Source organism: Grammomys surdaster, unplaced genomic scaffold (genome assembly GCF_004785775.1).
Source record: "Grammomys surdaster isolate TR1022 unplaced genomic scaffold, NIH_TR_1.0 344, whole genome shotgun sequence".
Taxonomy (NCBI): domain Eukaryota; kingdom Metazoa; phylum Chordata; class Mammalia; order Rodentia; family Muridae; genus Grammomys; species Grammomys surdaster.
The window spans coordinates 701128-727507 of record NW_021604763.1 but is presented as its reverse complement, the minus strand read 5'-3'; the positions used below and the strand labels follow the sequence as shown (position 1 = coordinate 727507).

At 45.2% G+C, this 26380-nt stretch overlaps 2 protein-coding genes and 1 pseudogene across 3 annotated transcripts in view; 1 reads left to right on the top strand and 2 right to left on the bottom strand.

The window, feature by feature from the left end:
- Kif24 (kinesin family member 24) overlaps window positions 1-11979 on the top strand; it is a 68590-nt gene extending 56611 nt beyond the window's left edge. Inside the window, exons 9-13 of the mRNA XM_028779113.1 lie at window positions 3052-3123; window positions 4891-5000; window positions 6652-8865; window positions 9427-9520; window positions 10565-11979. Of these exons, the coding sequence (XP_028634946.1) occupies window positions 3052-3123; window positions 4891-5000; window positions 6652-8865; window positions 9427-9520; window positions 10565-10705 (2631 nt within the window). The 3' untranslated portion in view covers window positions 10706-11979. The remainder of the gene's footprint in view (window positions 1-3051; window positions 3124-4890; window positions 5001-6651; window positions 8866-9426; window positions 9521-10564) is intronic.
- On the bottom strand, window positions 3918-4179 carry LOC114630787 (annotated as a pseudogene).
- A 929-nt stretch (window positions 11980-12908) lies between the features above and the next one.
- Ubap1 (ubiquitin associated protein 1) overlaps window positions 12909-26380 on the bottom strand; it is a 43330-nt gene continuing 29858 nt past the window's right edge. Inside the window, exons 4-7 of one of the 2 annotated variants that reach the window (XM_028779090.1) lie at window positions 22337-23260; window positions 15259-15441; window positions 14433-14534; window positions 12909-13978 (exon numbers count right to left, since the gene is read on the bottom strand). In XM_028779090.1, coding sequence (XP_028634923.1) covers window positions 13838-13978; window positions 14433-14534; window positions 15259-15441; window positions 22337-23260 — 1350 coding nt within the window. In that variant the 3' untranslated portion in view covers window positions 12909-13837. The remainder of the gene's footprint in view (window positions 13979-14432; window positions 14535-15258; window positions 15442-22336; window positions 23261-26380) is intronic. The other variant, XM_028779091.1, reaches the window with a different exon arrangement.

The following is a 26380-nucleotide window of genomic DNA, read 5'->3' as shown; positions in this document are numbered from 1 at the left end:
TCTCTGTATAGCCTGGGCTGTCCTGGAACTCACTCTGTAGACCAGGCTGGCCTCGAACTCAGGAAATCCACCTGCCTCTGCCTCTGCCTCTGCCTCTGCCTCTGCCTCTGCCTCTGCCTCTGCCTCTGCCTCCCGAGTGCTGGGATTAAAGGCGTGCGCCACCACCGCCTGGCTTTTTTTTTGTTTGCTTGTTTTTGGGGTTTTTTTTGTTTTTTTAGTAACTTTTTGTTTGTTTGTTTTGTTTTTTGGTTTTTGGTTTTGATTTTGATTTTTTTTTGTTTTTGTTTTTTCAAGACAGGGTTTCTCTGTATAGCCCGGGCTGTCCTGGAACTCACTCTGTAGACCAGGCTGGCCTGGAACATAGAAATCTGCCTGCCTCTGCCTCCTAAGTGCTGTTTATCATACTTTTAATGTTACCTCTTACTCAATATTTAAAAACCTCTTGTTGGCCTATAACTATTTTTTCAAAGTTGACTTACTGAAGATAAAAACACTATCCTGTCACTTCCCCTTTGTTTTTCTGTATTAGCACATACTTTTTTAAGAGGAGGAAGGAAAGACAATTACATGTAAATTTTCCCACACTCTAGACATGGATAACTACATCCCATGTTGATGATTAATGTGTTAGTCTATTCTCTACTAGATTTTCTAAAAAGTGGTTAAGCTATGTATATTTGCTATCTAATGTGGCTAGGTTTTTATTTATTTATTTGTATGTAAGTGTTTTGCCTGCATGTACATCTGTGTACTATATGTGTCCCCACTGCAGGCAGAGACCAGAAGAAGGCATCCTCTAGGACTGGAGTTACAAACAGTTGTGAGCTACCCTGGGTCATTGTTACCAAAAATAGCATACACAATATCATCTCTTCTGGAGAATCATTTCAGTGCTAAGAATGGCAGCTGCTGGACTGATGTATAGTGAAGAAGGAAACTGCTGAGCATGGCTGTGCACATCTGTAACAGCATTCCAGTGCTCTTAACAGCTGGGTCCGCTCTCTCCGGCCGCCACTGCAACTGCTCTTACTTAAGATATTTCTAAAGTAAAATATACACAGGATTTTGAAATTTTGGTATCAACAAAACATATAAATATCTCAATAATATATTTTCATATTATATCCCAAAGTAATACTTTAAACACAATAGGTTAAATAAAATATGTAATTCTCATGGATTCCACCAGCCATGGGATGTACATTTAGTGTTTCTGTTTTGCCAGTGAGTTTGGTTTTCTCAACTCTGCATGGCAAGTTTAGCAAGTACTCTGACCCCTCCTGGCCTCATAGATTCGGGTGCAGGTGCAGATGGATTGATGGTCAGGTATAGCCTCTAACCAAAACTGTGTGATTCTGATCATTATAAACCATGCTACGTAAACTCACTACAGTCCCTCCTCTTCAAAGTGAGATGGTAGGGGCTACTGAGATGGCCTGCACTTGCCACAAAAGCCTGACAGCATGTGCTCAGTCCATAGAACCCATATAAAGGTGAAAGACAAGAACTGACTGTACAGAGTTGTTCTCTGACCTTCACATGAGAACTACACATACACATCATGTATACAAGCATACATGTGTGTGTACTAAAAGGAAGAGGTAGTGTGAAAGAATTGCTCACTTTCAGACCAGGGACAAGCGACTGAGGTGTATATTTTACATATCAAAACAGACCTGGCCTCCAGGTTCTCCCAGCATCCCTCAGTCCCTACCTGGTATACCCTGTCCCCAACCCTGAACTTTCCAAGCCAAGAGCAGCTTCCATGCCTTACTATAATCTAATGTAGATTGAACTGGCTCGTTTTACAGGCAGAGAAATAACCTATCACTAAGTCCTTGTCTTAGGTTGGTATTGCTGACACCCTGACCAAAAGCATCTTGGGGAGGTGGATTTACTAGGCCTATAGGTTATAGTCCATCTTTGGGGAAATCAAGACAGGAACTCCTCAGGCAGGAACCTGGAGGCAAGAACTGAAGTAGAGACTGTGGAGAAACACTGCTTACTGGTTTGCTCCCTGTGGCTTTCTCATTCTCCTTTCTTACACAACCCAGGACCACCTGCCCAGAATGGTACCACCCACAGTGGACTGGGCTCTCCCACGTGGCTCATTGATCAAGAAAATCCCTACAGACCTGCCTATAGGCCAGTCTGTTAGAGACATTTTCTTAGTTGAAGTTCTTCTTCCCAGATAGCTCTAGCTGCTAGAGCTAGAGTCCAGCTCATGTCAAGTTGACAAAAACTAACAATAGTACTATTTTCCTCTGATGCTCTGATTTCTTCTTCCCCAAACAGTTTATATCCAAATCTTGGATTTGTACCTATAGGTCTACATGTATGAGGGGGAGAGGGAGGTGGCTTAAGTGTGTCATCTACTTGAACACCTACATAGTTGTGACAAGAGAGAGAGAGAGAACAAGTAAGCCAGGGTTACCAGTGTGTAAGCTTGGACTCAGGACTGGATTGACTCAGAGCTAATCTAGGATCACAGCCTCTAAGTTTGGAGTCCTTAGCAAGACAGCACAGGATGCTGTTTTCTTATTCTTGCTTGCTTTTACGTATTGAACAGGAAACAACAGGGCAGCTGACTTTCTTTTAGGAAAATTGCCTGTGTGTGGTTTGTTTGCCTATTTGCTTTTACAGAATCTTGAGATTTATTTTTTATTTGTCTGTATGTATGAATATGTATGCCACATGTTTGAGTGTCTGAAGAACCAGAAGAGAATGTTAGATCCCCTGGAGCTGTATGAAATTAACAGAATGGGTGCTAGGAACCAAACTCTGTTCTCTGGAAGAGCAGCAAGCATTCTAGGCCTAACAGATGGCTCAGAGGTTAAGAGCACTGGCTATTTTTACAGATGATCAGAGTTCAATTCCCAGCACCCACATGGTGGCTCATTCCAGGGGATCCTGTGCCTTCTTCATGGTGCAATGGTATACATGTAGGCAAAGCACTCATATACGTAAAATAAAGAGAAACTTCCTATGGGTGTAGCATCTTGCTGTCCCTTACTTCAGTGTTGAATTGATGGGTCTTTTACTCTCCCACAGCTGAAAGAATGTATCCGAGCACTGGACCAGGAACACACCCACACGCCTTTCAGGCAGAGCAAACTGACTCAGGTAAAGTCAAACAAGAGCCTTGAGTTTGTTCTGCTTTACTTACTGTTCCTTCCTCCCTTACTTTGTTAATTTAATCAAGCATCCACTACTAACCAGACCTGATGCTAAACATACTGGGGAGAAAAGAACGTAGATGTCGTTTTCCCTCCAGGAGCTCTCAGTGTACTCAGGCAGAGATGTCTGCAGCACCAGGGCAGTTACAGCCGCGAGAAGGTAGTCATGGTCTTGTTACCACCTGTTGTAGGTTCGTGCTGCTGCTGTGATGAAATACACTGGCCAGCATCCCAGCTCATAGCTCATCCCTGAGGGGAGTCATCGCAGGACTTGATGCAGAAACAATGGAGCAGCGTTACTTACTGGCTCTTTCCCAGATCCATGCCTAGGCAAGCTTTCCCTCTACAGCCCAGGACCACCTGCCAGGGGATGGTGCTCATATATCTGGGTCCTCCTATCTCAGTTAACAAGACAATCACTTACAGGCTAAGCTGATCTGAGAAATCCCGTAAGACTCCCTTCTCAGATAACTCTAGGCTGTGGCAAATTGACAAAACTAACTAGGACACCACCTTTCTATATTCTTTAGTGTAAAGAATCTTATTGCAGATGTGGTGCCATTTTCCTGAAGCTGAGGCAGGAGGATTACTGAAGCCTAGGAATTTAAGACCAACCTGGATAATAGCAAGACCGAATCTGTAAAAGCATAAATTGCTGGATATGGTGGTTCAGCCACAGTTGAATTCCTCCTGGCAGGAGGTTAGGCTCAGCCATGTGGTGCTCTCCATGGTGACCCCTCTTCAGTGGTGCTTGAGTCACTGCTCGTGTTTGAGTTCCTTGTATAAATGCAGTAGCTAAAAACCACGTAGGCTGCCAGCACTGTGTAAACCCCCAGATGCTGCCTTTCTGGTCGTTGATAAACTTGTAATATTGGCCATAACCTCCTCGAAAGGGTCCTGCAGTGCCACTGTGGGTGAAATCCATCATGAATATCCAGCTCAGCAGCTCTCCAAGTTTAACCTCCATGAGCTTCTTCTCCTACAGTGGCATGAGCAATGCCATCTTGCAGTCCTGGTGTCCCAATACAAGAGTATTCATGAGTTGTACAACTTGGCCTTGAATTCACTTTGTAATACAGACAAGTCTTGACTTGGGATCCTCCTGCCTCAGTCTTCTGAGCATCTAGGATTATAGGCAACACTACCAGGCCCAGCCATGTTTATTCTGAGTAATACAAATATAGAATCTCTTTCTTTCTGTTGTCTGGAAAATGACCAGTAGATATTATTAAGTCAGGCCTATATTGGCTGCAGAGGGGGTAAGGGAATTTGAACTCATGTCCTCATGCTTTCCTATTAGCAAGTACTCTGACCCACAGAGCCATCTCCTCAGCACCCTAAATATCAGCTAGTTCTCCAGTCATTTGTGTTTCTCTGAAGACTGCTAAGTACCTTTTGTTTTGCTTATTGGTTATTTGCATTTCTTTTTAAAAATCCATATATATGTCTTGCCTGCATGCCTAATACCCAGAGACCAGAAGATTCCTTGGAACTGGAGTTACAGATGGTTGTCAACCACCATGTGGTTGCTGGGAACTGAACCCAGGTCCTCTTCAAGAGCAGCCAGTGCTCTTCACTGAACGATCTCTCTCCAGTCTAATGAATTTCTTTTTCTGTAAAATGTCTTTTGTGAATAGAGCAAGCTGTGGCCAGCATCTTCACACATAAGTAGTGAATATGCCCTCTGTTCATTGCCGTCTCTTGGTTTGGATAGGTCCTGAAGGACTCTTTCATTGGCAATGCCAAAACTTGCATGATCGCCAACATCTCCCCAAGCCACATAGCCACAGAGCATACATTGAACACCTTGCGCTATGCTGACCGGTAAGTTGGCTATAGGGTATCAGGTTGTTATGTGCAGTTGTGGTAAAGACAGGTGGATCTCTGAGTTCAAGTCCAGCCTGGTCTACAGGGGGAAAAAAGGGATGTCAGATTATGTCTAGGTCCCTTGTGTTTGTGCACATTCCACTCAGACACAGTGATCTGGCATTGAACTCCACAGCCTTCTTAGAGATTCTATACTAGGATTTTTAAAAGTATGACCTAAAGACCCCTCCTTTTGTGTGTGTGTGCCAAAAGAAAGATGCCACTTGTCCCTGTTTAGGAATTGATGCCTCAGTAGCTTTTCAGTGTCAACCAGGACATGGTAGTGTGGTAGACACAGGAAGCTTTTCTTTCTGCTAACCTCAGCACTATTTATAGGAGCATATAGGTCCAGAAGGACCAATCTGGACATGTCAAAAAAGAGGCCCAAAGGAAAATAGGAACTATCCCAAGGACTTACTAAAAGTTGGTGGCAAAGGTAGCACCCACCTCCTTAAGAAAAATTGCAGGGCAGTGGGTGTAGGGACATGAGAGGACAACTTGTGTTAGTGCCCTCTACCGAATAGTTCTCAGGTCAAACTCAGATCTTCATGATTGCCAGCAAGGGCCTTTACCCACTGAGCCATCTCGCTAGTCTTAAAGCTAATACCCATTAACTGCTTGGTCAAGCTGCTTTCATGAAAGGACTTGGTATCTGTCAGCACTATTCCCATTTCCACTCACAGTCTCTTACAGAATTAAAAACATTTTAAAATGTTTTAGATTATTTTATATTTAATCAGTATTTTGTCTATATGCATGTATGTATGTGTACCCTATGTGTGCCTGCTGTCAGAAGTCAGAAGGCACCATATTACCTGAAAGTGGGTAATATGGTACAGAGGGTTGTGAGCCACCTTGTGGGTTCTGGGAACCAAACCTGGTGGGTCTTCTGCAAAAGCAGCAGTGCTCTTAACCTCTGAACCATCTTTCCAGCCCCCAGGAGTAAGAACATTTTTGATTACTGTGACTGGGGAAAGGTGTTTCTGGTATCTTCTGGGTAAAAACACACATGTTATCCAATATCTCCATACACAGAGTATGCCTCTATAATAAACAATTTTACCCAAAACAGAGTGCCAGTAATCCTAAATTAGGGGATGGTGGAAGTACACATCCTCTTCCCCTGTGTGGGACTAGCACAGTCTGCTGCTTTGTGGAGGTTTTGCTTTTTGAACTGCAGATTAAGGGGACTTCACCTTCCCTGAGAAGCCCGACAGGCTTGTGTGTAGGACTCAGTAGGATTATAGGTGAAAGGTAGACATGGATGCTTGAGTTGGCCTATCTTCAGGACCCATGGCAGGATCTGCATGAATATAGCATGGTTCTCGTTCCTAACTAGTCTCTTATGTGGGGCTGGAGTGATTTGCAAACTCTTCAGTCATGTATTGTGTGTATGCTTATATTCTCAGGAGACACTTCTCTTTTAGTTCAAGCACAGTACTCATGTTAAAAGAGAATGTACCTTTTCCTCTCATTCTCTGCCAGAGTAAGAAAGAACTCATAATCCTTGACATACTTTCCTTGTTTGTTGTTTAATTCTCTGGAAACTGTAGGAAAGGAGTCACAGACACAGATGAATATACAGTTAACGTTAAATGGTCATTTACAGGGTGAAGGAACTAAAGAAAGGTGTTAAGTGTTGTGCTTCAGCTGCCAGTCGGAATCAGATGTCTGCAAACTCCTCTCCAAAACGAATTCAGAGCTCCCCTGTCACCCTGCCCGGGGACAAGTGCTCCCCCAAAAAAGTTAAGCTGGGACTTCAGCAGTCACTTACTGTGGCCCCAGGCCCCACAAGAGTTAAAATCCACCCTTTGGCCAGCCATGCTCCCAACATCCCCTTTGCCGCTGGACCTAAGACCCCTGGTAAAAAGAGTAGTTCCCGAGGGAGTCCCACTCCAGAGTGGGACATGAAGGCTAGCCCTTGCAAAGGAACCATGAGATCTGCCCATTTGCTCAAAAAGGGAGCAGAGTCAGCATCATTGTGCTCTGAGAAAAGTCAGATTGGCAGCAAGATTGCTGTTGAGTGGGAGAGCAGGGCCTCAGGCCCAAGAGAAGGTCTGCTGCATGCCAGGCTGCCCACAAGAGGGAAGAAGGTGCAGCCAGTACAGCCAGTGCAGAAGCAGCTACTGTCCCGAGCTCGGCTCCTTGGTAACAGCCACCACTTAGAAGCCACTCAGGATAGCAAGGTGGGCACACCTGCCGGGCTTACCCCTGAAGTTTGGACAAACCCCATTCTGCAGCAGAAGGAAAGGGAGGAACATTTGCGATTTTACCACCAGCAGTTCCAGCAGCCACCTCTCCTCAAGCAGAAGCTAAAATACCAACCACTGCAGAAGCTTTTATGTCAGCACAGGCCCTCAGAAGGTCGGCTCCAGAATGAGACTGTCTTTCCCCTCCATTCTAATCCTGAGAACCATGATGGAGCCCAGGCTGAGGACCTTGATGACAGTGATTTCAGTGAGGATTCTTTCTCACATGTCTCTAATCAGCCGACCATAAAACAGAGGAGCACCCTAGAAAGGACTGAAAGCTCCTTCTTCCTTCATCAAGACAGGGATCACAACCCTGAGGAACAGGCAACAGAAAGGCAGCAATGTTTGCTTTTCAGCTCTGAGATGGATGGTAGTAAGAAGGGGCCAGCTGACAGCTGGGTGTATTCCATCAGCAGCCACAGAAAAGGAGCATTCAGTCAAAGCCACAGCCCAAGTGTGGTATGCTCAGACTGGAGCAAGGAGGAAGACTCTGCCTCCTCAGGACCTTCTCCTAAGGACAACCGAGCCCAGAAACCTTCCTCTTCACAGGTAGATTTTGTGCATCACCAAAAAACAGGTGAAGCTCAAGCCTTTGACATCAGACTGGAGGCCTTCAGCAGCAAAGTTCCTGAGCAGGCTGAGGGCAGCTTGTCATCCCTATCCCCAGAAAATGGGCTGTCTTTTCCACTATCCCATATGGCTGTTTCTGGGTCCCCAGACCAAAGAGACAGAGTCTCGACACCATTAAGAGAAGTCAGTGGAAACAGAGTGACTCAGGCTCCAGGAACAGTGAACAGCGGTATTCCTTTCCAAGAAGACTCTAGAGAGCAGATACATATGTGTTCTGCCAATGCTTCTGGACTCATGGCTCCTCTCACTATGTCCCTCCTGGAGACCCCCAATCATGAGAACCTTTCTTCCTTGGAGCAAATTGCCCAGGATGGAGCTGGTTATGGTTTCATGGCTGAGATCATTGGAGGGCCAGCAGCAGGACACACAGTATCATCTTACAATCAAGAGGCTGCCTTGCCAGTGTCTTCAGCAACTGAGTGCCTATGGCTGTCTTCATCTCCCCCTGACAATCGGCCTAGTGGTGATCTTCCAGCTCTTTCCCCGTCACCCATCCATCAGCATTCACCTGACAAATTGCCCAATAGGGAGGCCTCCCAGAACAGAAGGCTAACACTTTTGCCCCAGAATTATGTGGGTGGTGAGCCATATGATGACAATGCTGAAGACATTGAACTGAGGGGTTCCTTGACATTACTGAGAAAGCCCTCCTCCAACATACATGCTGGAGTACCCTATTCTACGCCTTCCCTCACCTCATGTACAGGAAGTAGTGATGGAGTTGGCCATCCCTGGGCCCAGAAGAGAAAACATCCTACAGGGGTTAGTTGTCAGGAGCTTGTTCCCTCCACAGATTCCAACAAGCCTCATTACAATGAGGACATCTCATGGCTCAGGCGCAGGCCAATCTCAAGGTGCTTAGATTCAGACTCTCCTGTGGTCCCCAGCTGTTCTCCCAAGGCCTTGGGGACACACTGTCCACTTACACCGGAGCAGGCACAGTAAGTTGAACTTTGTTCTTAAGACTTGAGCCTCTTCAATACCCCCATGACCTTTCTTATTAAATGTAATTAACAGAGGGCCTTGCATGGAAAGGAGCTTGCCTCTTCACTGTGCAAACTTACTGTTCCATGTTGTGTTCTCTACTAGTCACTAGAATTTGACCAAAAGTAGACTGTTCAGCTTTTAGCCTTGACCTGCTTTGGTCCTGAACCCTCCACAAGCAAAAATAAGAGCAGACTTTGTACCAAACACACCAGTTGTCACTGTTTTATAGCCTTTCTGAAGGAAGCTGTGGGAAATAGGCAACCCCTGTGAAGCAGCTGGGGAGGCAGGGACAAGCTTGACAAGTCTCCCCCTCTCTCTCTTCCTGTAACTTGTGGGTACTCCCTAATCCCTTGACTAGTTCTGAGAACAGAAGAGAGAGAGCAAGGAGTGGCCAGCTGGTCTTACCACACTGGGACGAGGCCACAAGCTCCTAGTATGGAAATGAGGCTCAATGTCCAAAGGCTGTCCCCGAGTATGAGAAACCAGAAGGATTCCTTTCTTCAACATATTCCCAGGCAGGTAATCCTCCGTGCACACCAAGAACAGCTGGATGAAATGGCTGAGCTGGACTTCAAGGAGGAGACCCTAATGACCCAGATGGACTCTAATGTAAGTAGTACTGGACGGGTATGTGGGCTACCGACAATTAACTGTGGCTTGTTCAGTGATCATCTGTTTGTTATGGTATAGATAACAAAGCTCTGCTGCTGTGGCCCTCAGAGGGTCTGGGTAGAGCTGGGAGACGGTGCTACACTGCTCACTCCCAACCTAAATGGTCTCCAGCCTCTGTCCATAGCCATTCTGCCTTCCTAAAGGTTTGTTGGGGGTCTCTCCCCATGACTTCTGTGGCAGGGACTATCTTGCTTTTCACAGCCTGCAGACCCAAAGCACTGTAAGCACCCTTTTTCAGAATACAGTCTTCACTTATAAAGTGTCTCAAATGCAGAAAAGGGGGCCCCATCCAAAGCCATAGAATCTTCTGAGCTTTTCCCCTGGGGACTTGGGTTCTAAAATGTTCTTTTAAGATGTACTAGAGAGAATTTTGTTTGGTTGGTTTTTTGTTTGTTTGTTTGTTTGTTTTTGGTTTTTCGAGACAGGGTTTCTCTGTGTAGCCCTGGCTGTCCTGGAACTCACTCTGTAGACCAGGCTGGCCTCAAATTCAGAAATCTGCCTATCTCTGCCTCCCAAGTGCTGGAATTAAAGGCGTGTGCCACCACTGCCCAGCTTATGTTTTTCTTTTAATGTGTATGAATGTTTTGCCTACACACCACTTGTGTGCCTGATGCTCCCCACAGAATTTAGAAAAGGACATCAGATCTCCTGGGACTGGAGTTCTAGATGGTTATGAGTCACCATGTGGGTGCTAGGAACCAAACCTGGGTCCTCTAAAAGAGTAACAAAGTGCTCTTAACAAAATTCTCTCCAAGCACTTGGGAGGCAGAGGCAGATTTCTGAGTTTGAGGCCAGCCTGGTCTACAGAGTGAGTTCCAGGACAGCCAGGGCTACACAGAGAAACCTTGTCTCGAAAAACCAAAAAAATAAAATAAAAAAAAAAGAAAAGAAAACCATGAAAAACAGAAAGACAGACTAGAAAAGATGGTCTGGCAGAGAGCCATCAAGAGAAAAAGCTCTGGTTGTGTTATTTCTTCTCAGGATTTTAAAGATTTTGTGACCCAGCTGGATGAAATCATGGCTTTGAAGTCCAAGTGCATCCAAAGTCTGAGAAGCCAGCTACAGCTCTACCTCACCATCCACAGGCCAGCTGCAGCCCCCGAGAGAACTGTGGTATCTTAAGAAGAAGGGCTCACCCTGGGTGGACACTGCTGTGCTTCCTGAGGGTGGAAGAGGCTCTGCTAGGGCCTTCCTGCAAACAACCACTCCATGTCCTGCCCCTAGTGTCACCCTAGCCAACATTGCCTTGGATATCCCCACTACTCAGGGACAGACCTCATCTTATCTCAGTTTCAACTACAAGGTCACCTGTAACAAAGTACTGGGCTGGAAACCCTCATGACCCCTTTTATTTTGGGGCTCAGAGTAGTCACTTTGCCAGCCTGTATCTGTAGGAACATACTTTGTGGATGTTCCTAAATTTGAGGATGAGACCAGGGTGTTTAATGTTAACTTGGACATCAGAGGTTAGGGAGCACAAGCTGAGCCAACAGCCTTACTGCTGACAGTGCCTTTCTGTCAGCCAGGCAGTCAGGTGAACTCCTTCCCAGCAGAGTAGAGATTTAGTTTTGGAAATTATAAAATGAACAACTCTTGATTTCTTTCTTTCCTTCCTTTCTTTCTGAGACAGGATTTCTCTATGTAGTCCTGGCTGTCCTGGCACTCACTCTGTAGACCAGGCTGGCCTTGAACTCAGAAATCCACCTGCCTCTGCCTCCCAAGTGCTGGGATTAAAGGCGTGTGCCACCACCGCCCCGGCTCTTGATATCTTTCTTAACAGCAGCTGAGGTCTGGGTATGCTTTATGTTTACAGTTTCCTTCCCTGCAATCAGCTTTGAGGGTGCCGACAGCAGCACGTTTTTCTCATTAATTTTTTTGTTAAAACAGCAGGGCCATGGACAGTGGCTACTAGCCCTCATAGTTCTTGTGGCAGATTTTAGCTCCCATCTGACTCATTCCCAGTGCCTCTGATTAGACAGGCTGGAGGATCTCAGTAAGTCCATTGCCTAGGCTTGAATCTTCCAGGGTACCCAGCCCAGCAACACTCAAGGGCCTTTGCTATGGGTGTCTTGGGACTGAGTCTACAGTCAACAGTCCGAACCTTCCGACACAGCAGCAGCACACTCTTCAAATGAGTTCTTGCTGTGTCACTGTGGAGAAGGGGGTCAGATACTATCAGGTACCCTCAGTCATTCTCTACCTTATTTTTGAAAAGTCTCTCACTGTTGATCTACACAAACTGATCAGCTAACAAGTCCCACTCACAGACCACTGCTCCAGGCTTTCTTTTGAGATGGGGTCTCTCTATACAGTCCTGGAGTTCTCTACGTAGAGCAACTCACAGAGATCCTCCTGCCTCCCAAGTGCTAGGATTAAAGATGTAGTGTACACCATTACTCCAGGCTTTCTACACAGTTACTAGAGATCCAACCTCAGTCCTTACGCTTGTACCACAAGCATTTTACTGACTGAACCATCTTCCCATCTCCTGTATCACCTTTTCAACAGAGAGAACCTCAGGGAAACCAAGAGTTCCTTAGTTTCATAGGTCTCCCTGAGTTAACCTGACATTCATGTGTCACAGCCTGGGCCCTGAAGCCATTACCACATAAATTTAAGAAGAACTCTCTATGGTTTTAGAATGTTACATCTAAAAAGCTAAGACAAGACGGGTGTGGCACTGCTCATTTGTAATCCCAGCATTTGGGATGCTGAGGCAGAATGAGGACTATAGTGAGATCAAGAGCTGAAAGGCTAAAGTCTGCCAGCCACAGGTGGTGCTTGAACTGACCACCAGATGGCAGCCTGTTCCTAGCTTAAGGCTGTATACCCTCTCACATTGCCTCTAAAAATCAGAGACCATTTCCAACCAAGAACACCAAAAGGATGTAGGATTCTACTAAAGGTAAGGATTAGAAACTTTAGGGATGAACTGTCAGCTACGGGAATACCACCGAGAGCCGGGGAAGCACTTTAGCCTTGCCTGTGACTGATAGTATTCACAAGCAAAGGGACTTGTCATCTTTTAAAGTATACTTTGAAACCTGTATGCCCCTTGTCCACTCTGGCAAGGAAGCATATACCCCTGTTCCACAGACAGCACTAGACCAGGTTTAAAGAGATCTTTGGGTCTGTGTAAACCAAAAAACCCGATGAGACAAGATAGCCAGCTTCCAGGTCCCATAGGCCCTCAGTGGGGAGAGGATATTGAGATGCAAGGGAAACTAGGTTCTGTCCCAGGCCAGAAATGACTGTACTCACCATCTACCCACTGTTTTGAGTCAAACCATTTTTTTCAAAATAAAGAGGTTAAAGCAGCATGGTATACCTTTTAGATTTTTATTAGTAGTTCTCTGAAGAATCAAAATAGTTAGCAAATTATTTTAGATTCAAGACTGTATTATATCCCTTGTATTTAGATCTTTAATGTTGTAGAACATAATACAAACAAACCAAAGAGACTGGTTTCTATGCCTAGGTGTTATTCATTGTGTCATCCTAAAGCAGAGCTGGAGGAGGCTGTTCAAGAACTGGGGGTTAGTGCTGAGTGACAAGTCGTGGCCTGTTTTCTCACCAGTGTGCTGGGAAGGGGCCAATGATTACTCAAACTGACAGCTTCCTAGCACAGAGGATCCAATGCCCTGGGCAGCAGAGGATTATGGTCTAAGCCAAAAGAAACAGTCTGAATGGGGGGCACATGGGAACTGCCTGGCAGAAGAGGCAGACTTTGCCCCATGAGAAAAAGTGCATCTTTGTACCGCAGAGACATTCCAGAACCAGTGTAACACTAAGGGCTGTGGGGGAAGGCGGGCCCCGGAAGAACCTCTCAGTTGCATTCCACTTGGATTAGAGCCCAGTCTGCCAGTGGTGCAGCCGAGGAAAGCTAGCCCCAAAGCAGCAGCAGTCTGCTCCTCCTGTCTTCCCACTCTTCTTGGTAGCCAGGCCAGGTTTTGGCTGAGAACATAAGAGACCCCAGAAAGAACCCAAGTATTCTTTCTGAAAGGCCAAAGTGGGAAGGACACTTCTCAAAATACAGATATGTTTAATATTGAAGGAACCAGTAGAGGGCATATCTTCCTACTTTCCCCCAGCTTAGACCCGGGCTCACAGAGACTAGCAAGTATCACCTCCACATATGACCTTCTAACCCCCAAAGAAAATCTGGAAGCATTTCCCGTCTTCCCCACAAGTGAGCTATGCAGGGCCTCCTTGGGGAATGGTGGTGTTGTGGCAGGGCCGTGGCAGGGCCTGGTCTCAGCTGGCTCCAGCCCGGGCCATGAGGTCTTCCAGAGCATTGTCCTGGTCATTGTTGTGTAATAGCAAAACTTCCTTAATGTCTTTCAGTTCAAAGCCCATTTCCTTAAATTTGCTCATTAGCTGAAGAAACTCCATCATCTATGGGATAAAGGAGAACAAATGTTTTTCAGAAAGGCACAGACCAGCTGAATGTAGATGCATACTGCAGGTGAAGAATCTGTATCCTTCAACCCATCTCATGGGTCTCTCTAAGGTTCCCCGGCAAGCAACAACTCATGTGCTGACCTCTGAAAGAGCCCCGCCCACATGAATATTCCCACCAAGACAAAGTATTAAATCCTTTCTAGATAGAAGGGAAAGCAAAAAGACTAGCAATGGCCACAGCCTTCCAAAAGCCTGCCTTTTTGCACAACTCAACTTTCCCTTCCCATCACTGGGATTCAACTCCATGCTTCATCTATACTAAACGCAGGACTCCCTTGTCTGTTTCTGACTGCTTCTGCCTACAATGACTGGTAAGAGAAGGCAGTACAGGGACCCAGAGTACACCAGGAAGTCAACTCTGCTCCTGTGAATGCATAAAGGTTCTTACCTTTTCTTCTGAACACTGGTGCATTTCCAGAGCCTCTTCCACTAAAAGAGGGTCAAAACCCTTCTCACAAAGCTGTCCATGTGCAAAGAGATAGTCGAGAATCTAAGGAGGAAACAAGGCTTGAGCTCCTACTGTCACTCTTCTGTGTGAAGTCGGCTCCCTGTCCCTCCCCAGTTTTCAGAACTACTCTTGGCCTTGAATGTGTCTAGCACAGCATAGCCTCAGTAATTACTTGGTAAACAACTGGCACACCCTTCTAGAAATGAGCAGCCACATCCCAAAGGAGGTACTGTCACAGCTGACTCAACCTCAGAATATCAACTCAGCCTGGGGTATAATAGTTCTCTAGAAAAATACAACACATGTCAGAAAATGTCCCCAAGGCAGAAGATGCTATAGTATGCTATTGAGAACTTCCTATGCAGCCATGACGAAAGTTTCTGGAGGTAAGCCAAGGGTAGTAGACTACACTTGTAATGCTAGCGTTCAGGACCATGAGTCCAATGCCAGCCTCAGCTACCTCAGTTCTGAGCAGCCTGGGCTACACAAGACCCTATCTCAAAAAGAAGTGTAGATGAAGACATCTAAACACATGCTCAGTTTTGTCCTCTCTGGAGGTACAAAGGGGTGGATGATGACAACAGCTCCAGTACCCGCCCCAGGCTCTCTCCCAGACTCTCCAAGCAGTTCTCAAGAAGGACTACTGCTGAACTTCTGGCTTCCCTGATGACACTCCAAGTCTCCACATACAGGGGAGGGGGCTGGAGTTGCAGGCACTTTGAGGACCTCAAGATCACAACCCTGACCCTGCACACCAGCACCTCACCTGCTCAATATTCTCTCCTTTCTTCTTCATGGCTCTCAGGACACAATCATATGAGTAGCCCATGTTGACTACTGTCTCTACACATTGCCGCTCACTCGGAGATAGTGCCTGCAGTTCCAAATAGGCCTGGGGACAGCTAGCCATGTTGGGCACTTGTGACACTGAGAAATTTAGAGGGGTTACCTGACAATAGAAAAACAAAATCAAAGTAAGATGAGTTGAGGCCCAGGTTGCTGTCCAGGCATTGTGGGGAGGAAAGAAGAGAGGTACTGAGTACCAGCCAAGGAGAAAAGCTGGGAAATACCTGCAACCCTTGGCGCCCTCACCCAGAGTCCCTGCATGTTCAGACATCACATGCTGTTCCATGCCCTGATCCTTGTGACTTAAAAATCCGTCCTGAGGTTGAACCTACCTACAGAGTTAATGTTGGAGGGCTGTGTAGATTTCTGTCATTTCATTAGCCCTTTACCTTAGTCCTTAAGATCCATTCACTGCAGACTTGGCCACTCTGTTACTGACTATCCTAGTCTCATTCCTGCCTTTCCTATGCATGGCTAGCCTTGGGATTTTGAGGGTACTTACCTTTGTCCCACATCACATAACTGTTTCATTCCCTGCTAAAGCTGCTGTCCTCTGCAGCCAAGACAGAAGGAAGGAGTATTAGCCACACTAGGCTGGACTCCCAGGCACAGTTTACTGCATGGCTACAAGCAGCTCGCTCCCTGCCACCAGACCTCCCTAATCTCATCTGACTGCTTCACCTCTGATAATGAAACCTAAGGCACAAAGGCAGCTCAGCTCACTCCAGGCCATGGGAACCAAATTAACAGTTTTCAGGGTCTAGGCTTCCAAGAACCAAAGAAAACATTATATAATGATCCTTTTCCATTGGGTAAAGCAGGGCAGTAAGGAGTAGTCAGTCCTCTGCCCTAAAGCAGGTTCTGCTATAAGCACATGTTCTCAAACAGAAGAAAACAGGAGGGTCACAGGCATGCAGACTGACAGCTGCCATTTTCACTGTCACCTGTAACATACTCTGAGCAGTCCATTCCCAGGGGCTTCAGCAGGCTACAGCAGCCATAGAAGAGCAGAAGCTAAAGCAATCCAGGCACTTGCAGACTCTTTGCAGATTATACAGCCCTTCTCAGGAGCAGACTCTGTGGACTCAAGACACCAGCTTCTTTAAAAAGTAAAGGCGGCCCTCACATGAGCCCAGCCACAAAGCAAGAACTATTCTTCTACCGTGTGCACTTCTCCCTTTAAAAAGCTCCAGGAACACCTGCTAGAATGCGAGCATGTTTCTAATTACAGACACTTTTAGAAAGTGCTTTTGGAATGTGCAGTCCTGTAACAGCTGTACTGTTGGGAATATTATTTGTGCCCTTCAAGTAAATGTGGCTGTAGGAAGGCCTGATAAAATTCTTTGATCTAGTTGTATACTTCTAGGGACCTAATCTTTGTGAATATTAAAATGCAAATCTTTGGGCTAGAGAAGGAGCTCAGCAATAAAGAACATGTATTTGTTGCTCTTGCAGAGAGGACCTGGGTTCAGTTTCTAGCAACCACATAATAGTTTAAAACTATCCATAACTCCAGATCCAGATCCAGGAATCAATTCAACACCCGCTGAACTCCCCAGACACCAGGCATGCATGTGCGATATAAAATATGTATGTAGGCAAAACATTCATATACATAAATCTATAAGAAAAAAATTAAGCTTATCTCTATATATAGTCATTTTAACATCATTTGTAATAAATATTAAAGATAATAGCCAATAAGGTATTATAATAAAGTCATATGACTATTTGTTTTAAATACAGGGTCTCACTATATATATAGGCCTAGAATTCTCTAGGTATACTAGTCTGGCTTCAAAAAGCAGAGATCTGCTTCCAGTGTCCTTTTATGTATATGTTATCCTGCATCTATATATGTATATGCCATGTACATGCCTGATGACTGCAGAGCCCAGAAGAGGTCGTGGACTTGGAACTGGAATTACACAGGATTATTAGCCATAATATAGGTGCTGGCAACCAAACCTGGGTCCTTTGTAAGTTCTCTCTTAACCACTGAGCCATCTCTCCAGCTCAATGCATAGAATTTTAAATACTGGGAATGAGCAAAATATCCTTTCCTTTTTAAATACTACAACTGAAATACTTTGCTTAATAGAGACAAATGAATGACTCTTCCACATAATGTTTTATTAATCCAACAGTCACCACACTAATTACGGAGATCCCAAATGGACAATGTTTAAAGGGTCCCTTATCACTGAGGCTTAAGAAGGAGGAAGGTCTTCAAGTTGAGAACAGTCTGGGCTACACAGCAAGACTATCTCCAAAAAATGAAAAAGGATCCTTTGTCAAAATTACTAGTACTAGGGTGTTTCCAGTCATCCATCGAGGCTATAATCCATGACTATGATTAATATGGGTGTATGGGTCTGTGCTACACCCCCAGATACAACACCATTACCACATTCTGTCAGTCCTACCTCATTAGGAATTTTTTCAATAAAAAGATTAAAAGTAGTTATTGATAAAACGGATGCCAGGTTAAATCTCAGTTTGTAAAGACCCAGGGGGCCCAAGAACTAAGTAAAACATACCACTAGTAAATTTCAAACTTTCCAGAGACTGAGGGTGGGGGACTTAAAAAGCGTCCATAGGTCGAAGTGGAGGTGAACAAAACCAGCCTCAGAATATACCTCTGCAGTGCTGGAATCAGTGGTACTTCAAAGAGACTGGAGACCCCACAGCAGCACAGAGTACTACCTATGCTCTTGCAAAGGAGTCAGGTTTGCTTTGCAGCACCACATGACAGCTCACAACTGTAACTCTAGTTTCCGGGATCCAACGTTCTCAACTTCCCCTGGCACCAAGTATATACACAGTGCTCATATATACATGCAGGCAAACACTCATAAAAATAAAGCAATCTTTTAAAAAGAAGGGCCCAGAGATGGCTCAGGTTGCCACAAACCCTGACCACTTTTTGGCCCCTAGAAACCATATGGCAGAAGAACAGAACCAACTCCCACAACCTGTATTCTGACCTCCACTGTGTACTATGACCACATACACACAAAATAAATGATTAAAAATTTTTAATGTATAAAAATGAGAAAATATACAGAGTTGTGGCTAAGTTAGCAAAGTACTTAGCATGCAGAGAACCCTGGGCTGGATCCCCAGCATCTGTAATCCCAGCACTTGGGAGGCAGAAGCAGGAGATTGAGTTAGAGGCTAGCCTGTCATATAAGTCTATGCCAAAAGCAAAAGCAAAAAACTACAGAAATTTCAATAGTTTAAGAGAAACAAGGAAACAAAATTAGAAAAGGAGCAAGCTCATCTTGGTAGTGTACATCTGCAATCCCAGCATTCAGGACATAAAGGACAGGGCTGGAGAGAGACTCAATTGGTAAAGGCTTTCTACACAGGATGAGGAACTGAGTTAAATCCCTAGCATACATGATGGTGCATGGCTGTAATCCTTGTCAGCAACCTTCAGGTAATGTAGAAAGTGACTAAAGAAGACACTTCTGTCCTCCACGTGAACACATGCACACACACAAAGATAAAGGAGAGCCTTGGCTACATAGTGAATAGACTAAGCTACATGAGACCCTGCCTCAAACACACACACACACATACACACACACACACACACACACACACACACACACACACACACACATATGAAACAACAGGGATAAATCTAAGCAGATTACTGAAGAACCATACACAATGGTGTGAATACCTACAGTCCAGCAACTGGGGAAATGAAGGCATGGAAATCACCAAAATCCAAAGGGAACCTGGGCAGCATAATAAAACCAACTCCATTCCCTCAAAAAGGAATAAATGAGGGAATAGTATAATGAATTTAATGAACTCAAAATACCTGACTGCAGAGCTGGAGAAAGGAGATGTAAAGAGCTATTTTGTAACATAAACCTTGGTTAGTGGGTTGGTTTTAATTCCTTGATATTTTTGCCCAAGCTCATCTCAAACTCACCAGTCTGGTAATGCACACCTTTCATTCCTGGAGAGACCAGTATGATCTACATTGTGATTTGTTTGTTTGTTTGTTTGTTTGTTTGTTTGTTTTTCAAGACAGGGTTTCTCTGTATAGCCCTGGCTGTCCTGGAACTCACTCTGTAGACCAGGCTGGCCTCGAACTCAGAAATCCACCTGTCTCTGCCTCCCAAGTGCTGGGATTAAAGGTGTGCACCACCACCGCCCAGCTCTACATTGTGAGTTTTAAGCTAGCCAGTATTACACATAAATCTCTGTCTTTAAAAAAAAGGGGGGGGGAATAAAAACAACAAAGGGAATGGAGAAGACAACAAAAGCTCATGGGCTCAATGATTGTCTTGCCTCTGCCTTCTGAGTAGAGGGACTACACAGCACCCCACCATTCATGGCACTATGTCTCACCAGGTTAAAGCCACTTCTCATCCTAGCCTGACAACCTAAGCCAGAGTCCCAGAAGCCAAGTAAAGGTGGCAGGAGAGACCAGACTCCAGAGTTGTTCTCTGACCTCCACAATGACTTACAAAGTAATGGCAATATGTGAAATACTAAACACATTGGAAAGCTTAAAAACCAGAGGATTCTAAATGCTGGAAACAATTTTAAAAGAGAAATTTATATAACTCTAGCACTCAGGAGGTATAAGCAGAACTCCCCTGCCCACAAGTTCCAGCCAGCCCAGGCTGAGTCTCCAAAAACCATGGGACAAAAAGAAAATGTAAAGATCGATAGGTGCTACAGTTTATTAGCTATAATTAATAAATTTAGAAATCATAGAAGTCTACATGGGAAGTGATCTCCTGCAGAAACTGCAAGTAGAAGGAGCCTTCGTGAGAGCAGACTGGATAATCGGCCCCAGGCATAACAAGCCTCACTCCAAAGCAGAACAATAACCCTGAGAGGCAGTTCCACGCTACCTAAGAGTAAGGGCACATTGCATGACTATTTTCAAAAGGACCTATGAGTTTCTTAACTTCTAGTGTTATTTTATCTAAACAGTAAGCCATGAAATCAAAACCCAGATAATGAAACTGAATAGCCATCTAGCCTGGTAGTGGTGGTACACTCTCAAGAGGGAGAGGGAGAGGCAGAGGCAGGCAGATAACTTTGAGTTTGGTAAATGGTTTGACAGAATCTACAGGACAGCAGGGCTATATAGAGAAACCCTGTCTCAAAAAGAGAAGAAAAAGGCCGTCAGATACTCAGAGATAGAGCCTGGTTCCAGGCACAGTCCTGCTAACGTTCCCATCTGAGGGGTGCACCATGATCATGGAGGAATGTACCTCTCTCCAGAGGGCTCCCAAGCCTCACAGTATGAAGGCCTAGATGGAAACCAGGCTTTGTTCCCAAGGGAGGTGATCAAGACTCCCTTAAGGGAACACCAGAACTCCAGCTGTGCATACCTATGAACTGAAAGCATAGACCTCTTTTGACCATGAAGGTCAGGTCAGGCTGGCCAAACAATGGCTAATGGTCATTGTTCTGGTTGAAAAAGCTCCACTGTTAGTTCTCTAGGGTTCATCTAAATGAGGCTAGGTATTTGCTGAGCAACCCCCGTCTTTCCAGGGCGCTTTTCATTTACCTAAAGCATCATTTACCTAAACATGTCAAGAAAAGGAATATGTGCTGACCAGAGCCCAACAGCTGGCCAGGAAGAATTAGGATCCCGCCCACTCTAAGGAGGAAACAATCCTCAGCAGTCTATCACATTTACCTGGGCCAGGGTCTGGCACATTTTCAAGCCAGGAGTTCTCTGACAGTGGAGCCATTCACCAGACTGCTGCTGCCAGGATGGTGTACTAGTAAGGCAGGCCAGGGTTTCGTCTTCCCACTGGCTAACTGCTTGTTGTAGTCTTGTACCAATACAACCAGGCTCCTTCCTGGTTCTTCACATGCTATCATTTAAAAACACCTATGAGCTAGTGTAGCATGAGCCTCTGGGACTTAGGGCTCAGGATACAGAAACATGTTCTGGGGCTGCAGCACCACATCAGAAACTAAGCTTGTGCTATGTGACAAACTGTTCTGTTTTGCCATCATTTTGTGTAGCAAAATAGATTTTCTTCAGGGTGAGGAAAGTTGTAATCTTCTTAATAATCCATCCTAATATATAAAAAGTGAGTATTCAGTACAGGTTTCCCTCAGCCCTCTCTTTTAAGATTGCCCAGTGGATACTGTTGACAGGAGAAAACAGAATCACACAACTACAATCTGTAGACTTTAATTTCTAACAATTACTAGGAACCATATGGTCTGAAGAAATGTAATTCCAAAAGAACCACATTATGATTTTAAAAAAAAAAAAAGGGTAGAACAGGAAGCTAGGAAAGGGTGTGACAAGGAGCATCTGCAGGCTTAGAGAGATGGGTAATAGAGACAACTAAACAGCCAGGCACAGGGACGCGCACCTGTAATCCCACACTCAAGAGGTGGAGGCAGGCCGGGCGGTGGTGGCGCACGCCTTTAATCCCAGCACTTGGGAGGCAGAGACAGGTGGATTTCTGAGTTCGAGGCCAGCCTGGTCTACAGAGTGAGTTCCAGGACAGCCAGAACTACACAGAGAAACCCTGTCTCGAAAAAAAAAAAAAAAAAAGAGGTGGAGGCAGGAGAGCTAGGCCATATAGTAAGACCTTGTCTCAACTAAGACGGCCGAGACAAAACAAAACCTATTAAGACATAACAGCACTAAAAGGAACCAAGATTAGAGAAACACAATTCATAGAATTCAGAGGGTTGTGTTATCCCTTGTAGTTACAAAGAAGACGATCTTGAAGATGAAGGGAGGTAAACATTAAGCAAATTTTGGCTGGGGATTTAATGCGGTGGCAGAGTACCTGGGTTTGATCCCTAGCACTGAAGAACCACCAAAAATAAATACCCAAGCTGCCCTCAGGCAAATAAGCAGAATCCTATCAGGAAACAAAGCCATTCTCCATGCACTATCAGACACTAAGTCTTGTGGGAGGCAAGTCTATTGCTAAATGGGGTCACTGAAGACACCTTTGGAATGTAAATTAGGACTGAAAACTTACTGTGGGACATGTATTTGGAGGTGATGATTCTTCTGTACACACAGACAAGATAGACAGGGAAGGCATCTGGGAGGATGTCAGTGTTGGCACCTCTGTGCCACTGTTCAAGTTCAAAGCTGAAAGCCCAAGAGTATGGTCCCCATTGAGCTCACTGGCACTGCTGTGGGTGGAAGGCTTTAGGAAATTCCGGGATGCGCCACTTCGGAGGCAGGATGTGCTATGGAAAGTGCCCGCAAGCTTGACTGTCTTCTGATTGCTGTCATCAGAGTCAAGTTTGGGGAAGGACAGAGATTTGATATTGCTTACTGTAGGAATAGGGGGGAGGGACACTTTGGAAGACAGCGACATCTTTTCACAGTTGCCCAACTGTGGTAAGGTTATAAAGCCATTGGGTTTATGAAGAGGCTTGAAATCTAAAGTTGCCTGCTCCAAGGATGCCAAGACCTCCTCATCCTGTAACACGGAGCCCGAGCTTCCCTTGGGTGTGTTACTGTCCAGTAACTGAGCCATTATGGGTCCAGTGGTTCCTACCAGAATGTTTCTCAGCTCTTCCTTCTCATCAATGGTTTTTAACTCCAGATTATCAAATGGGTCCTCTTCACACTCAAAGTCAGCAGGATTGAAATCTGCCTTTGTGTGGGGTGGGCTGAGAACTTTCTGCTTTGTGGCACTACTGCTGACCCGAGTTGGAGTGAGGATACTGTTGTGCTGTAAGCTGGCAAGGATGGGGTTAATAGGAGGCGGCATTGTGGCTGTATTATGAGTCTTGGAGAAGCTCACTTTGCTGTCACCCTCTGGACCACTCTTAGAATTCACTTTAGCTTCTGCTTCCTCGGCCTTCCGCTCTGCTTCTCGCTGAGCTTCTTGGATTAGTTTAATATCTTCAGCCCACTCAATGGTTTTCTTTTCCAAGGAGAAGTCATACTGCAGAGATACAGCAGAGAGAGGAGATGTGAGCCCAGGGGCTGCTCTCCCCTACCCAACACAGTTCTGTGTATGTGAAGCACAGCAGGCAGCACTTCAGCACATGGCTGAGCCTCACTGAGGAACACTTGAGATTTCCAATGGCCAAATCATACTCCCAGGTTAGTTGTATAAATTAACTCTACATATCAGACCAAAGGGAATCTGCCACATTTTTTGCTTCTCTTCAGCCTATCCTCTAATTCCACATGGCTAGGGGAGAGGGTAAGCCACACACTCAAGGAAGCTATCCTGATGACCCATCTGTTCTTCTACAATTTATGGCACTCACCTCTATCAGCCATCTACTGGTGCATACAGCAAGTATATGTACTTAATATGTAAACTCTTAACATGTCCTCCTACTGGCAGCAACCCCATAATGACAGCACCTAACCCTGAAGGGCAAGTTTGGGGACACCATGAAAGAACTTGCTGTTTTGCTTTGTTTGCTTTAGCAGAACCAGAGATAGAGCCCAGAGCCTTGTACGTGGAAGTGTTCTACCGTACACCCATGAGCACCCTTCATGGGTTAACTCTTCAGATTACCTAAAACCCCTTAGTAATTAGTATTATCCCTACTTTACAAGGGATCATGCCCACAGTCATAAAGCCAGGAAGTATGGGATCTGAAGAAGGCCAGCTCTATGTTCTCAATCCACTGCTGGATTGCTATATATATTCATTATATATAATGAATATACTGCAGTCAAAATTCAAGGACTTATTAAGAACCTAGTGCTCAGTTCTGCATTACACTTGTTAAAATTGGGACAAGGTTAGCATGGCCCTGCACAAGAAAGACACACTAGACAAGGAAGCAGAAGTCTGCACTTTTCAGATGACTATGGAGTCAGCAGGCCCTCTTACCTGCTATCTGTTCTTCTTTCTAAGGTATACTCAGTAAGTCTCCTTCCTCTGCTTCCAAAACAGAAAAGGGAGAGGGAAAGAAACCAAATGTGATGGCCCATGTGGAAGACAGAGGCAGGAGGATCATAATTTGAAGGAGAAAAACCTAGACATGAAACTGGGGTAACCACTCAGGGGCAAAAGATATGAAGGTCCTGGGTAGGTAGCAATGTGTACACACTAAGACTTTAAACAATATTCCAGTATTTGGGAGGTAGAAGCAGGAGCATCAGGAGTTCAAGGATAGCTGGGCTCTCAAGGATAGCTGGGCTCAAGGAAACCCTATTAAAAATAAACAAACTTCATAGTTTCTTTTTTTTTTTGGGGTGGGGGGCGTTCAAGACAGGGTTTCTCTGTGTAGCCCTGGCTGTCCTGGAACTCACTCTGTAGACCAGGCTGGCCTCGAACTCAGAAATCCGCCTGCCTCTGCCTCCCAAGTGCTGGGATTAAAGGCGTGCGCCACCACCACCCGGCTCATAGTTTCTTAATGAAACCTTAAAATGTCACCCAACTTACAAAACTCTCATTGCTATGCTTAAAAACTGTCTACAGCATTATAGAGCAAAACTTACACAGAAAGAAGAAAAACAAATGCCCTGGTGTTTACCCTAACGGGCAGAGTGAACAATGTATGCCTGAGCGTTCAAGACAGAAGCATAGGAGACACAGAGGACCAGGGAGCAGTTTAAGATTCTGAGATCATTCTAGGAAAGGAAGAAAAAACAACCCTACCTAGACACACAGCCACTAAGAGTTCACGTCCCCACTCCAGTGGCTCTGTAGAGGTAGGAGTGGGAGCTGGGGGAGGCACTGTGTTTTCTGTGTATCATGAACAAAAGGGAGAGAACAGCCATGGGCACCATAGAACTTCTAACTGGAGAAACCTAACTGTTGTCTTTTTAAACTTCTGAAAGTATAATAGTTGCTTTTCTCATTGCTGTGAGAAATACAGAAGTAAGTTAATCGAGGAAGACTGTTTGGGCTCACAGTCTGAGGACACGGGCAGGAGCTTTAGGCAGCTGGTCTCACTGCGCCTGCAGTGAGGAGGCAGAGGCAATGTATTGGCAAGCTGTACCGTTTTGATTCCATTCAGGACTCACCACACAGGATGGTACCACACACACACATCCAGGGCAGGTCTTCCCATCTCAGTTAATTTAGATAATCCCTCACGGACATCCCCAGAGACGTGTCTCTTCAATGACACTACTTCCTATGATTACTATTCACACGCTGCACAGATCCTACTGAGTCAGACTTACTGTGTGGCTCAGTCTTAGCCTTACCCTCCTAAGTGTTGAGATTACAGGTGTGCACCTCACTCAGAGGAAAACCAACCTCTAATAAACCAACTTCCTACTGCCCAGAAACATGAGTTTCTCACATTTTTATTCTAAGAATAGTTAGAAATAACTTCCGTTTTCTAAAACACTCTTAACTGAGACTCTGGGTTTTTTGTTGTTTTAGGGTTTTTTTGTTTGGTTGGTTTTGTTTGTTGTTGTTGTTGTTGTTGTTGTTTGAGGCAGAGTTGCATGTAGCCTAGGCTGGCCTCAACCTCACAAAACAGCCAAAGATCCCCCTGCCTTCATCGCTGCAGTTCTGAGATTACAGGTGTATGCCATCATACCCAATCCGTATGGTCCAACACAAGGCTCTGCAGATACTGGGCAAACACTCTACCAACTCAGCTACATTGCTGGACCTGTTTTTGTTTGTTTTTTTAATTATCAAAGTAACGTAGAGCACTAGATTTGACCCCCAGCACTACATAATCCACTCATGGTGGTCCATGCCTGTGATCCCAGCACTGAGACACACACACGCACACACACACGAGGTGGGAGGGGAGCAGACACAGAGAGAGACAGAGAGAGAGAGAACAAGAACCAACCAAAGTACATTATGGAGCAGAGAAGAGCATTATCAACTCACCAGAGGTTTCCCCTTAGTCACAGCTTCCTTCTCCATAGTTTTCTCCATAGTTTGTTTATAATCAACTACAATGCAAGAATAGCTGCATTCTAGAAATAAACAAATCTTAACTCTTGGGCTAACAGATGGTTCAGTAGTTAAGAGTATTTGTTACTCTTGTAGAGAACCCATGCTCTGTTCCCAGCACCAGGCTGGGATTAAAGGCAAGGCAGCCGCCACTACCCAGCAAATATCCTTAAC